Source organism: Plectropomus leopardus, chromosome 13, assembly GCF_026936395.1.
Source record: "Plectropomus leopardus strain MGB_pleo_1.0 chromosome 13, ASM2693639v1, whole genome shotgun sequence".
NCBI lineage: Eukaryota > Metazoa > Chordata > Actinopteri > Perciformes > Serranidae > Plectropomus > Plectropomus leopardus.
Window position 1 is genome coordinate 17691780 of NC_142188.1, and position 15243 is coordinate 17707022.

Here is a 15243-nt window from a genome sequence, read left to right on the forward strand (position 1 = left end):
TTAGTATGTGATGAAGTTTTATTGATTCACAGTAATGATGAATGAATGGATTGTGATTTGGTCTTCTACTGAAATTTGCCTCTGATTCAGCCAGTGTGTATCCACAGTTATGTCCACTTTCCTCAAGGAAAAATGTTAACAAAGCTTATCATCTTCATACCTTCAATTTTTACCTAGAAAATAAACATGTGGGTATTTTTGTAAGAGTGTGAATCACAGCTAAAAGCAACCCTAATCACATCACATGAAACTTTTTTTTTCTCTTTAGATGAGGTTAAAGTCCCTGAGAGCACAGCTTTCTATGAATATGATTATAGATAAGCACCATGTAGCTCACACTCTCAGCTTTAAAGACAAAATAACTGGCCATGGAAAACAATGTCCCAGTGCTATGCACATAGCATGGGTACAATACAGTAATGTGAGAGTGATGAATATGAACCAACTTAAGATATGGAATGAAATATTATTTTAAATAACACAGAACAGACCATAATATGTCAACAGCAACTGTACACAAGCACGAAACAACAGAAAAGCAGAAACTCATTTTAGACTTTCACATCTCTCTGCTAACATCTCCAACAGTTTTTAGTAATAGGGCTGACTCTGTTCAATCAGGCGATTAGAAAAGGTTATTCTAAAAAGCTGCACGTTCTTTTTAAGCCTGCTTTGTGTAATCAAAATCATGAAATTCCAGCCAAGAGGGAAACAATGTGCTAAAGAAATTAATGAAGTCTGCAGTTGTCTTTATGAGTGACTTGTCCTTTCCACGACGAGTCCTGGAAACTGGCCATTAGAAAAAACGTCTTAACAGGTTTAACCACTAAGACATTAAGCCAAACACATCAAACACATTAATGGAGTAAAACTACATGATTAACACAAGTTCCATGTTGTAAAGAAAAAGGAGTTGCATCATGGTTTGGTGTGGAGCTAAAATGTTAGCAAAGAGAGAAATACAGTATATTTTAGAAGGCCCAACTTTAGTAAAAAACAAGGCCACTGTTTACTGTGTCAAAGCGTGAATTGAGGAGTTTATTTTTTCTCCGAGACAAACATGTTGTTCTCATTGGGGAGCTGAAAATGCCAGCTTGTGGTCTCTGTATGGCTGCCTACAAAAAGGCAGCTATGATAGTAAAAACTGTATGTCTGCATAAGCCTCTCTCCAAACTTCATCTCTCGTTCTGTCTCACTTTCTCAATCTTTCTTTCAAACACCTTCTGAATTTCTAAGAAACTCAGAATCTTTCTCGAAGTTTGGGTAAAGATGGATTCTCGCTTGTCCCGTTATTCCCTAAGTAACAATTCCATAGTGTTTCTTTATAAAGCACATGCTATAGCCCTAACCTTAACCGTAACCTTAAGTCTAACCCAAACAGACGTAATTAAAAGGCTTTTTATACGCTCTCAAAACCCAGCCTGCATGCCTGCCACAATACTGTGGTTTCTCCCTCCCATCACAGAGGCTGGAAGAAAAAACTGTACAGTTACAGTTGTTTTAATAACAAAAATAAAATAAATCAACAATTATTCATCTGTATCATGGAAACGTTCTAATATTATGTCCTGTATTAAATAATTTTCTCTCCCTGGTTAATGATGTCAGAAAAACAAAAAAAATTCAGTATTGTTAATTGAGCGCAGGCTAACAAACTCTTTACTGAGCATGCTGTGTATGTGTGAAATCCATGAATAAATAAAGTTACAGTATAAATAGTACATTGTATATGAAAACTAAACACAAACCTTATGTTTCACTTTTTGCAATGTAAAAAACAAAAATATGTTTTTTAGATAAACACCCTAAAAAGTCAATTTGAAGGCTAATTTTAGAAAGGGGGCAAAAATAGAATACTGCTGTTTAAAAGATAAAGTGCTTTGTTCCATAAAAATCATTTGAGCTCTTCTTACCTATTCTAGGTCAGAAGCTTAATGCTGAAGCACAACTACACTTTATAAAATAATGATTTTGTTAAAACCAAAGCAATGTTAAAATACCTAATTAACTGTCAAAGAAAAAGCTACCCAAAATGCATTGTACAACACTGTTCACCTGAAACGTTCTGAGGTTAATACAACATATTGTTAAAGAGCACCAATATTGAAGTAATGTAAAAGCACAACATTTTCAAAATTCAGTAAGGAAAGAATTTGGATAAAATAGTACTTTTGCTGAATGTGCATTAAATCAGCCTTTTGCAACAGAAATTACGCAAACTCACCAAATTATTATTTTTTAGAGAGTTTTTCATATTTTGTGGGTTGGGAATAAGATTTCCCAACTGTACCAGCCTCCCTGTTGTCTTTGTAACGGATTAGTTATAGAGATAGTAAGTAATTTCATGCGTATACATTTTGAATAACTAATTTAAGTTACTAGTCGTCCACATTCACAAAACAAAAAAAATCTGCATAGTTTGAATCCAATATCTTCTTAATAAACTAAAGTAAAAGACATGTTGCACCGTCGGGCACCTGTTTCACTCTCGTTGTCAGTGAAGTCTCTGCAACGGTCGCTACTGTGATACAATGCGCTTTTGAATGTTTTATCCATATCGGCCATGGAAAGAACAGGCGCCATTTGTGTGTTGTCTGTTTTTGTGGGTCCTAAGGTCCAAAGGGCCAGGGGCCATCGACCTCAGCCCATCCTGAGTAGTCTTTTGGCCCCACTGGAAGGCCTTTGCGCTTGGCCCTGGGAGGGGCTACACAAAGTTGTTGGTGATTTGCCTCTGGTGCTCAAACAGGTCCTCAATCTCTGCACTATATGCATCACCTATAAGAGAAAAAAAGAGCAGAACTATTAGTGACAGACAAGGCTAATGGCAAAAACATGGAGAAAACGTATCACATAGGTGGAGCGGAGCGGGTGTTTTCACCTGCTACACAGACTTTGTCTTAAAAGCTTGTGGTTGCTGCCACCTTCACTTTTATTGAGTTTTTCCGAGTTATATTGCAGTTGTTACGCAGGGTTTGGAAGCACAGGTTAGATGAACTGCTGCTGAATTGATCAACTAAATGACTTTGATAACATGATTGATTCCTATGACATATTTATTTTAATGTGAAATGTTCAGACAGCCACTTGGTTGCTCTTCTGTGTCGCATTACCTATGAAACAATGAGATGTTCATTTTTTCAGATTGTAATCCTTTTTTCACAGAAATAGACTGGAAGTGTAAAAATAACGTTGAGAAGCGCAATGTACAGTACCAGTACTGCTCATAAAGTGATACTGATGCCATTAGAGTACCTCATTTGATACCCTTAATATAAATGTAGTAGTGTGTAGTGGTACCATATTTTAGACTGTTTTGGTGACATCTCAGCATACTGAACTGTCAAATACATCACACTTAACCTCACTACACCTCGAACCGTATGGGTTGTAGCTGCTGCTGAGGGAGTGTGAGCCCCACTCTAGGGGACAGTTGGGAGAGTCCATCTGGCTGCACACACACAGCGACAAGGCTATCTTTTACCATCATGTGGCTAGTACTACCTAACCGAGGTAACAACAGACTTGTGTCAAATTCAGTGTCAGTGTTAGTTTGGTGGGTCCATATATAGACTTTGGTGTTGGATGTTAAGTGCTGCTGTGTAAGCTCATGCTAGCCGGGCAGATTTTGACCATTTGCTTGGAGGAGAGCCACTCTGGTGAGGGTTGCAATAGAAAGTTTGCTGTTCCAGCGGGGAGTCAGAATAGGACCCTAGCACAAAAAGGATCAAATGTCTGTATCCCGTTTGACTGGCGTTGTTTCGATACATTAAATGCATTGCATACCACTACCCAGTCCTAGTGACAGAGGGGAGAAATTAAGATGAAGTGAGAATAAAAACAAAAAGTCTTTTCTGTTCCCACCTGCATGACATCCGTACATGTAAGCTCTGTGGCCGTCATATTTGCACCGACATCTCATGACATTGTTCATAAAGTCAGACTCAGCCATGTCCATTGAGGGGTTCACTTCCACCTGCAAAACAACATACGCAACCTCTTTTTAAAATAAAGACCAATTAGATATCACAAGTCTGATCTTCAGATCATTGCAATCATTGCAAAAAACATTTTTTAGGAAATGTGGAGAATTTATCATCTTGTTGTTCTCACTTTTATTAATACTGTATCCCCAGCCGTGGCCATGCACGTGGTCAAACAAGGAATAAGTCTCCTCTTACTACACACTGAGAAAACCATTTGAAATAAAGAGCAGTTGGACGGAAAATTGTTGGAGGGCCTGTTATTAAACAGCACTCGTGGCTGGTATTGTTTTTATAGTCAATCCCTTTCTCATCTATAAAAAGCTGGATTACTTCTCCATACTGTATTCTTATTTGGAAAGATAAATACTTTCTCACAGACTTGAAGTTGAATGATGTGCGCTCGGTAGCCTACAGCTGAACATATGGACTGAATAACATGCGGCAGTAAAACTGTTGCTTTTACCATGTGTGCTGCAAAGCACGAAACACACTGGTAGATCTTTAGGGAAAGCTCATCGTAAAATACTTTATAACTTGTATGAAAACATGTAACAAAGACACTTCTGCCCACACAAAACATGATAATTGGTGAGGTTATGCAACTTTACAGTTGAAGTTCATGGAATTTGGCTTTACCAGTGTAGTCCCCATGGAAAACTGCTCCTCACGTCAACATAGGTATGCAAGAATAAGCACTGAATTAACTTGAATTTAAAGTCTGCTGCAATAGTGTTGTAATGCATGAGCATGTTTATGTGTCTGAAATCAGTCTGAGTGCTGCCATACACTGTGCTAATAGTCTGTCATTTGCAGAGCAGCTCCATAACTGCTGATACAACCTTTCTCTTAATCTGGTCTGGTGATAATACTGAGAAGCCATTTACTCTAATAGCTGCTCTGTAAACTGCTACACCCACTTTAAATACATGTTACAAACAGCTACGGGGGAAAGAAGGCAAACTACACTAAAAAAGGCAGAAAACTTTAAAAAACTTAGTGAATGCACAAAAGCTGTCTCTTAATTTTTCAGGGTAAATTACAGAGTTGGACCGGAGCGTACGGGGCTTCTGAAGAGGGCCGGCTCAGTGGCAGAAAGTGTTGCTCAGTGAGAAAGTGGCAATAAAAATAAAAACAGGGCAGGAGGAATTCCTTGGTGGCAAATTAGCCGTTCCTAATGGAAGAGGGGACTCGCTGCTGTTTGACTAAAGGGAGGCAATAGTTAATTTGGGTAATTGGTGTGTTTCATTAGCAGTGGGTGGTTCAAGGGTAGGCCTGCTGGATCTTTGTGTAAAGCCCAGGATCAGGAAAGTCAGGCATCATCTGCACTTTACTAGATAAATGAAAGAACACAGCAGAAAGAAGGAGAGCTGCTGTAAAAGATGCTTGTATTTTTGTCAATTCTGCAGCCTTGGTGGAAAAACTTACTCCCTGCTTGGCTGCTTGTGCTTTTCACACTTGTTCTTCTTGTTTAAATTTGTGCTTTTTCTCCTCAACTGACCCTGACCTTTTCACCTTCAGTAGTTCTTCTAATTTCTTTCTCCCATTTATCTAAACCCCATTTCTGCTCTCTATCATTCATTCCTTCTTTCTGGCTCCATATTGTACTGCAGCAATGTACAACTTTATAATTATACCCCTCTCAACATGCTTAAAATACATCCAGTCAGCACGCGTTTATATATATGTGTGTCACGTCTATTATGAGTAAATTAAATAAATCCATCTTCAATAGAGAGCAGAGAAGTGTAATTAGAAAGACTGAGAGTGACCTCTCAGACAAACTCGGTGACAGCAGTAATTATCAGACAGTGAGTTACACTGTAACCAATCTGCCACAGCTGGGAGGTAATTGGCAGCATGAGAACTGAGGACTTCTGCGTACATGGTGGGATCAGTAGTCTGAACTGGGAATGGACGGTAATGGGAGACAGAGTCCTTGATGTGTTTTAGTCTAGTAGCCACAATGAGTCGACTGATTGACCCGTGTCAAAGTAATGACAGACAGAGGAATGGTTGAGTTGATGACTGTGATGAGGGAGCTCGAGAGGTTTTACTGAAATAGACAGAAACCCCAAACAATCATGAGGCAGTCTACCTTAAGATCCTGTGAACCTCTTTTTCATTAACGAAATACTTCACTCCACAAATAACTCACATTTGTATATCAATTACTCATCCCATGTTGAGTTAAATTAGTGAAGAAATCTTTGCTTTTCTTGCATGCCTCGAGTGAACAAAGAACACGTGTTTATAAAATCTGACACAACTTGTGCAGTATGATCCGAGTCTCATTTATCTACTCGTTTGCACAGTACTTCTGTACTTCTCAAAGACTCTTTTCAGTGGTAAACTGAATTTAAGCAAAACGTATCTATGCTCTCTTCAAAACCTTTTCATCCATTGACAAAAACAGTAATTTTACCTCACTGAACATGGGAGCTGCTTGAATTATGTTTAAAAAGAGTTTGAATCTGATGTGTTTAAATGAGAGATAAATAATGTGACTCCCTGATTTAACATTTCGGGTCATGAATCACAACGTTTTCTCAGCTAAGCCCCAGCTACTTTTAATTTGTTCTTCATTTTGAGATGGAGCAATGTTCGTGTTATACAATGTGAAAGGTCATGGAAATTTTATTAATGGGTCCGTGAAATTTTGTCCATGAAAATGATTGGGATCCCTGTATTCCTTTAAACACAAAGTTAATGATGTTTGATTTTTTGTGACATGAAAAGAATCTTGCAATGTAACCAAACTGAAAAAGTGTCGAAGTGAGCGAGATAAAATGACCTCTGACCTGGAAGATGTAGTCTCCTGGTCGGACATCAGTCACGTCAATCCACTGACAGTCGATATCGTGTCGATACGTATCCCAACAGCCCACAGAGATACCCTGATCACCCATGTTATAGCAGGAGAAGCGCTTCTGGAGTCCTAACACACATACACACACACCAGCATCATTATCAATCACAGCATCAAAGCTCATTTAATGCTCGGCACTCCCTGTTATTTTTAAGAGCCTTTAGCTTCCTGAATTGCGTCAGACAACATATGAACGCTCCTTTTTCATCTGAGCTATTTCATCCATGATATACCAAGTAAATGGAGAGTGAACAAACAACAACAGCAGTGATCTAACACATTAACCACAAAGTAAAAATCTAAATAGCTCTAGCTGAAATATTGATATTAATTTCCTGTCACTAATGGAAAAGAGTATTTTCCTGGGGCTCATGAATAGTGGTGAACATTACCGTCGGGGCAGTATGTGTCCTCCAGACAGAAACTGGCCTTGTGTCCCTCTGCAACCCTCGTGCCATTCAGAGTCAGCAGGTCGTAATGCGTGAACACCTCGATACTGTGGTAGTGCCTGGGACGACAGGAGGGGAAAGTCCAGGTGAGAGTGTGTACATGTGTGTCTGTACTTGTGTGAGTGTGTGCATTTAAGCTAACTGAACACTGGCTCCCTATGGCTGGTAGCCTAATGACCTCACTGCTTGAACATGAGTGTGGGGTGTCACCGTAACACCTCTCACAGAAGCTTGTTTTAGTGCCAGCTTGGTCGAGCTGTTTACTCATTCTAGAGTGAATGGAGGGCTTTGAAACACACATCCATAGCGCTGATGTGTTGTTGTAACAAACTGAAATGGACCTGACCATGCTCGGGCTACCCTGTCCTTTGTATTACGCCAGACCTGTGGTAACTGGTTCAGCCGTCATTTCCACAGACACGTGCGGCAAGGCGGCTAATGAATCTGGAGTGATGACAACACTGTTTGAGGCCACCCGTAACTCACTGGGACACATGTCACACAGCCAGTACAGTGGGCTTCAAATGACTCCTTTTTTCATGACGATGGGACTGAAAGTACTCTCGCCATCTGACAAAACTAACTTACTGAGCTGAGAAAACTGAGAGGTAGAGTGGAATCTGTTAAGAGTGGACAATACTTAGTCTATTTACGACTAACAACGACTGACAAAATGTCTTGTGTTTAATGCCTGTGTTGCACGCTACCTGCAGCCCCCATGTCAAACCTGTGCCCTAGCACAGAGATCACACTTGAGCATGTTTTCTTTCCTGGCAGCAACTGAATGCAATTAAATCAAATTTAACTCAAATTACTCAACATGGAGGGAGCTGTGTCATTATGCATGTAAAGGCAATTTTGTGCAAAGAACAGGTGTTTGTCGGAATATTTTTGACCACAGCTCACCTGTATCCAGGACACTCTAGACCACAGTTTCACCACCCCGAAAAACACTTAAAATTACCAAAAGGGCAACCACAAAATCCCACATATAGTAAGTATTTAAATAGTTCTTTCCACTGCAACACCTCCATGAACTCCTAAGGGATGCTCTACCTGTGACACTGGTGCCATGTCCAGCTCTCTCTTGTTGCTTTGGGTCTGAAATCGGACCGACCCAGGTTCATAATGCGGGAGGAGAAGCGTAGCAGGCGTCTGTGGCCGTAAGGCCAGTTCATCCTGGCAGCAGATGAAGACAGACAGTTCTCCTCGTTGGCACAGGTCAGCAGGTGGAGGGGTCGGTCTTCCAGGTAGGCTGTCTCCTGGACCAGCTGGGAATCCAGGACAAGGTCAGGTGCAGCTGAAGTAAATCAGAGTTGGGAGATTGTATTAGGATTCAACCAGATTTAGAACCAGTTGAAAAGATGGGGAGCTACAGGAAGTTGGCTCAACTCACTATCTGAACAGCTGACCCCAGCGGCCTTTGTTCCACCTCCTCGAGGACAATGAACATGGTTGTTCCGGCGGCACTGTTGAATTGAAAGCTCTGTGCCCACACAGTGAGTACCACTGAGAATAACATCAGCTGCATTTTGGTCACCTGGCCAGTACCAGGTCTCCTGTCAAAAGAAGGGTGTAGGAGTGGGGTCACAGGGAGTCAAAAGCTTGTCAGGTTCTCTATCAATGAGAAGCATCGTAGCTCATAGTCCAGCACAGTGATAACAGGGGCTGTGACTATGGATTTGCCCTCATGAGTTCATTTGTTTAAACATCTGTTTGTTTGTTCTGTCATCAATAACTCAAGACATTGCTGATGGGATTTTGATAAATCTTGGAGGACTGATGCCTCTGGACACTCAAAGATGAGTTTTTCATTATTTGTGACATCATGCCCCTCATTTAAGACACTGATGATCAGACTTGGAGAAAAGTTTTTCAGATTAAGGGGTGGCATTACAATTAGAGATCAAAATGACATTCTTGCTGACACCCTGTCAGTTATGGATGTAGTATTGGTCAGGGAGGTTGTTACCTGATGAGCGCTGGCTGCAAAGCCCAGGCCGAGCTGTCTGCATAACACCATGGCCTCATTGATGCCCCAGTTTTCACTACAGACTGAGCCCCAGCGCTTACGACCCCCAACCTCCATCAACACCTCCACACGGCCTTCTGATGGGACTCTACCACCAGTAAGCCGCACCTGAAAAACCATAATAAATAAGGGATTAGATGTGTCATCAGTGAAAGCTGATAAGTCTTTCAATAGAGTAGCTTCCATACCGTGTTTTCTATGCCGGTTTTAGGGACATTACAGCGTACAGAGGCGTCCTGGCTGTGCTTAAATGTCCACGGTTGGACTTCCTGGTAGTAGCAGTCTAGGATGGAGCGCTCTGAGCCCATACATTGGACACTGTTCATATGTATAGGTCCTGTGCCTGAAGAGGGAAGAGAAGACGAGATCGATTTTACCCAACGTCGACACAAAGGCATCAGGAGATTTTATCATGCAAAGCAGCACACACTCATGCAAGGCTCTGTAATCCTTTCACATGAATGTGCTTTCTCTATTTTAGCATCAAACCAACAATGAAAAACTCCTATCTGTCAAGCAGCAGCACCACCAACATCTACTTTAGGGATCTGTCACACCCCATTACCACCACTCTGTTGCTTTGGGCACAACAACAACAACATTGTGTGTAGTCCACCACCCTGGGTGAGCAAATGAGGCCAAATCAGTGGCAACAAAATAAAAGTCTTATGTTTGTTGTTTAAAACCAGATAATTTCCAGACAACATTGAAGATGGTGGAAAAACGCTTAAGATTTGGTGAAAGCAAACTGATGGCAGTATGTGAAAACAAACTATGGCTTCAGTGTTTTCTTAAAACAAAAGGCACAAAATGCAAACTTGCAGCATTGAAATAAACACAACCAAAACCACAGAAAGCGGGGGAAAGAGGATAAAACCAACAAAGAAGGGCGAGAAGAAGGATGACTAAAATGGTAGGGACCAGATTGCAGCCTAACCCAATCTGTCTCTGTGTTGGTTTTGGTAGATTGTAGCCCTGCTTCCATACTGGTCACCATGCGTATGTATGAAAAAGATCACTTCTAAACCACTTCCGCCTCTATCTGCATGGTAAAGGCCACAAACTAGATCCAAACTCCCACTGTTTAAGTTATCAAGACAAACATGGGGCCCAGTTGAGGGATCCTCAAAATGAACAGTGACACACTCTATTTTAACCTTAGTTTGGGATATCCGCAAAATCCAGAAATAAATTCCAAGAAACTCGGCAAAACACACTTTATAGGCACACACACGCACACACACACGAGCACACACAGGCAGTCAGGCTGTTTTACTCCAATGTAGTACTCCATATGTATGTTCTTCACGGGCAAAATTACACAGTGAAATCACAATGTTGGTCAAGACAGGAAATAGAAGCATTGTCCCTGTAATTTAACTCACTGATGGTGATAATGATGATGGTTGTTAAGAGAGTTTGCAGATGGAGTCTGAACAGAATATTTTCTTCACTTTCATTTTCCCCGACATCACTTTCACAAACGATCAACTTCAACATAAAATGTCAAAGATTGACAGCAGATGCAGCTATGAGAGCAGCATTCAGGCATAATATAAATGCGGTAGCTTAAATTTAGTATTTACAAGAAACAGGTTGAGCTTGATTACCATGTAATTAGAATTGGCAGATGCTACAGATCATTTGGACAGATTAGAAAATTGACTCTGGGGAATGGAAAGAGGGTAACATCGGTCACATTCTTGTTGAGAATAGCATAAATAGTTGGTTAGTGGTTGCAAGGGAAACCCTGTTCTTTTCCTCTCTGAAATTATACTCCGTTTTAGGCACATTAATGTAGTGTGTGAAGTTTTTCTTTCCACGAAACGTCTCTTTCTATGCCTCTAACAAAACCTTTCTGTCATCAGTTTGATCTGTTTCTTAGCCAAGTGCTAAAACCATGTAAGTCTGTAAATAGATTACTCTGCATGTCGGCTTTTAGATAATGGAAGACTTCCAGCATCTAAATAATGTTTCCTTTTTTCTCTCTCAACAGTTCTAAGCCGGTTAACAAGTTTTGAGGTTACAACTTCACTCATCCTAGAGAGGGATACCACCTGTGTACCACAGGTAAGTGCATATTCAAGTGTTTCATGATAAGTGAGACCACAATCGAAGCAGAATCTCTGACTGGCAGACTGTCTACGTGCCGACCACAACTGTTATCACATTTGATTATCAGAGGCAATTCAGCACTCTCCTGTGGGGTCCTGTTGCTACAGGAGATTGTTTTCTCACATGTTGACAGAGGCCAAGTGTACCTGCCTGAATGCAGTGTGATGTGAGGAATGCATAATCATCTATCTTGAAATGTTGATGCTTTTTGGGGGGAGATATGTGATTTTACTGTGTGCACAACTACATTTTCAACAATTCACTCTTTTAGGAACTCTTTCTCAGTGAGGGTTTATTATATCAAAGAGTCTAATTTAGGCCTTTTCCAACGACATATGGCCCTGTGTTTATGTGGCCTTTGAGCACATGGAAAATTATATGTCATAGTAAAATGTCTAACAGGCTGCATGTTATAGAAAGGAAGCTGTGAGAAGACTTTGAAGTCCAGTCGTCCTGCATGTAGCGTATATGTAGGTGTATGACAGAGACGGACGAAAAGGGAGAGTTCTGTAGTGTGAGTGTGTGTGTGTGTGTGTGTGTGTGTGTGTGTGTGTGTGTGTGTGTGTGTGTTAGAATGTGTGCGCGCACATGTGTGGGTGTCTGAAAAGAGACTATGTACTTATATGTATGTGCACTAAGTTTATGTGCCTTATTTTAATCGTGCAAGCATAACGACAAACGCAGAGCGGTAGGTCTTAGGCTCAAAGACTGTGTGCCTGTCTCTTAGTGCACCTGCTATTTTGGTTCATGTGTGTGCAGCAGGGAAAGGTGTGGATGGCTGGGGGAGGGTGACTATAGGTCTGAGAATGTGGTGATTATTTAATACAATCTCAGGTAGTCATATGATTGGTCTCATTTCTCTGAAAAGGCTGAGCCAATCACAGTGACAGTAGCTCATCAAATAGAAAAACGCTTCTCCATGAAATCAAATTGTTGTCTGGATGGTGCAGAGCAGCAAGATGTGAACCTGCAGCACCACAAATCTGCAGCCAGATGCAGATAGTGAGAGGTTTTTTTTAACACTAATTAGTACAACGACAGGAAAATAATTAAATACATTTTTTGATGAAGAAGTTTAAATGGTTGCATCAATAAGATGCTATTGCAGTTGCAATTCGACCAAATTTCATGTTGTAACTTCTTTAAAAAGTTGTAAAGGAAGCTGTGCCAGGCAGAATCCATGAGCTCCGGTAATTATACCAACAACCAACCAGTCTGATGTGTATAGAGATGTGTGTGGTTGTTTTGTAGGAGCCTGGAGTAGCTTACATGTTATTTAATCAAGAAAAACACAGTGTACGCTGTGCTTAATGGTACTGCACTCTGCTGCAGTACTCAAACTTGATTTTGCCCTCATGGCTGCAGTGACTTAATGAATTGAAAGGGAGGCATGCAGTATAAAGCAATATACTGTACAATGCTCAATACTATTATTATTGTTATTATTATTATTAGATAAATGCAGACTGAGCGACTGGCTGGAAAGTGTTTAATTGAAATTGCTTAGTTACATTTTCAAGCATTATTGCCTTATTCCTGTGTATTTGCACCATATATTTAGTGTTGTTGGCAAAATTACCAGACTGGCAGCTGAGTGACAGAAACCTACATGGTTCTGACATGTCTGTTCTCTATGAAATATTTTTCAAAAAGACATCAACCACTCACTTTACCTACCTGTGCACTACACTGGGCACCAATAGATCGCACAGACAGACAAAGCCAAGTTAAAGGCGAAGAAATACAAACAGTTGGAGCCTTGCCTGCTCCTATGACAGCCACCAAGAGAAAAGTAAAAAGTAAAAATAATAATAGTAAAAATAGGCTTTGAGTGAATTAATCACTAAGTCAGGAAATGTGGTATACAGTAGGACACCATTATTTCCTGGAGCGAGACAGGAGTAATAGGAGGTAAAAGATGGAGTAAATCTGCCATTTGTCAAACCAGAGACACATCTCAATGTTATAATTCTAAGAAAGGTTTATTACATACACACAACCATAGACATGCTAGCACTTGAACATACACAAATGTAGTTTTGTGGTTGTTAGATCAAGAAAGAACTATTTAAAGTAGAAAATTGGAAGCTTTTTAGTCCTTCCTGACAATTAAACACCTCTGCATCAGACTGCTGGAACCATGATGAACCTGAAATCTGCCCCAACGACTAAAAGTGGTGATTGAAACCAGACGACAAGGGGTGTGAAGCCTGGAGCAATATAAGTATCCCAAGACGAGCCAACTTAACCAGATTTTAGTTCTGCTAGACTCATCAAAAAGAAAGGTAGAATAATGACATCATCTACAGAAAACCCAATTTAAGACGTTAAAAGGTAAAAGAGACCAATCCAACACATACAAAAATACCCAATGTACAATCAAGTGAAAAGCTAAACCAGCAGGCTGTCATCCCACATTTCATCTCGATCAGCATGATTAGAGACTACACCCAAGCCTGAGGCATGGGGAAGCTGTTCTCACATCTCGTAAGGGTGGGGACACCACTGGCACAGCTGGATAGTGACTGAAACTGTGCATCACCAAAGCTGGAAATTTGAAATCGAAGGGAAAAGACCACAGCACTCAGTGAGTGAATCAAAAGCTTGCTTGAAGCTAGCAAGATTGTGTCTGTGGCTTTAGTTACCAAATGCCAACAGAAACCACCGTGGCTCACAGAATTACATTTAGTATGTGAGTGAGGGTGCAGTGGTGCATGGTGTTTGGGCAGCTGGTAGCCCTGGCACAGGACTCATTTAATCACAGCTGGAGATACTGCAATTAACACATTTTCAGGTATAGTGACAGACACACATGCCCGTGCATCATTTGATCAGTCAGGGCAGACGGGCGCGGCGTCTAAGATAAGCAAAAGGCTGGAAAAGTCCCCCTGTCTTCTCTGGAATACCATGATGCATGATAAACACATTCAAACACCCAAATTGCAGACTCAAAACATCTTTCCAGTATTTTCCAGCCTAAGTTGTGTGAAAGTAGCAGTTCTCTCACCTTGACCCATAAAGGCTCCTTGCAGGGCATCCTTGGCAGTACCAAAGCCCAGTTCTCTGCACACCACACTGGCTGCAGTTCTGTCCCACAAGTGGTCCACGATTGTCCCCCATTTTCCATCTCGTAGAACCTCCACACGACCTTCACCCAGCCTGGGGCCGGCCTTCAGACGCACAGGCTGTACAGGAAAGTAAAGGAAATACACCTCAGCTTACATGCAGTTCATAAATGCTCGGCATGATTGTGCAAGTGTAGGCGTAACTGTATTAATCTTACCACAACTGGATAGGGGGCCTGGGGTCTCCCTGAGGATATGCGTGCAAACTGAGGTCCTGGCACACACTTTACCACTGCATGTCTCCCGTTCTTACAGGGACTGGGACTACGGGGGATAGACAGCTGAGCAATGCACTCTGACAGGCTGTTCTCAGTGCCGAGACAGTTAATTTTCTCTACCCAGAATCCCTTCTTCTTTGACATCATGCTCAATCTAGAAGGGAGAGAAAGTTTTTGATTAAAGCTTTATTATTTCTCTATAATATTAAAGTATTTCACCAATATAAGAGTCCTCACATAAAACTAGACTGCCTCTGCAGTAGAAAGATGCAAGTACCTTGAAATTGGTGCTACATATGCTACAACTATCCCTTTAAATACAGTTTAACTCAGGTCTGCAAGAGTTGTAAAATGAGTGAGGTCATACATAGCTAAGAAACATGAGGAATTGTTGTCTTTTTATTACCTTGTTGAAGGATCTGCAACCTTTGTATCCCATATTTTCCTGTAAAAGT

The 15243-nt window shown here is 40.9% G+C and overlaps 1 protein-coding gene and 1 long non-coding RNA gene across 2 annotated transcripts in view; one reads left to right on the forward strand and one right to left on the reverse strand.

Moving 5' to 3' along the window:
- LOC121955028 (uncharacterized) overlaps window positions 1-15243 on the forward strand; it is a 57090-nt gene that overhangs the window by 30500 nt on the left and 11347 nt on the right. Inside the window, exon 4 of the long non-coding RNA XR_006106585.2 lies at window positions 11327-11400. This is a non-coding gene — a long non-coding RNA (uncharacterized LOC121955028). The remainder of the gene's footprint in view (window positions 1-11326; window positions 11401-15243) is intronic.
- The window catches only part of loxl4 (lysyl oxidase-like 4), a 27988-nt gene continuing 12745 nt past the window's right edge, over window positions 1-15243 (reverse strand). The window contains exons 5-15 of the mRNA XM_042502810.2: window positions 15195-15233; window positions 14729-14942; window positions 14453-14630; window positions 9519-9673; window positions 9271-9438; window positions 8695-8857; window positions 8355-8598; window positions 7242-7357; window positions 6782-6918; window positions 3862-3973; window positions 1-2775 (exon numbers count right to left, since the gene is read on the reverse strand). Of these exons, the coding sequence (XP_042358744.1) occupies window positions 2705-2775; window positions 3862-3973; window positions 6782-6918; window positions 7242-7357; window positions 8355-8598; window positions 8695-8857; window positions 9271-9438; window positions 9519-9673; window positions 14453-14630; window positions 14729-14942; window positions 15195-15233 (1597 nt within the window). The 3' untranslated portion in view covers window positions 1-2704. The remainder of the gene's footprint in view (window positions 2776-3861; window positions 3974-6781; window positions 6919-7241; window positions 7358-8354; window positions 8599-8694; window positions 8858-9270; window positions 9439-9518; window positions 9674-14452; window positions 14631-14728; window positions 14943-15194; window positions 15234-15243) is intronic.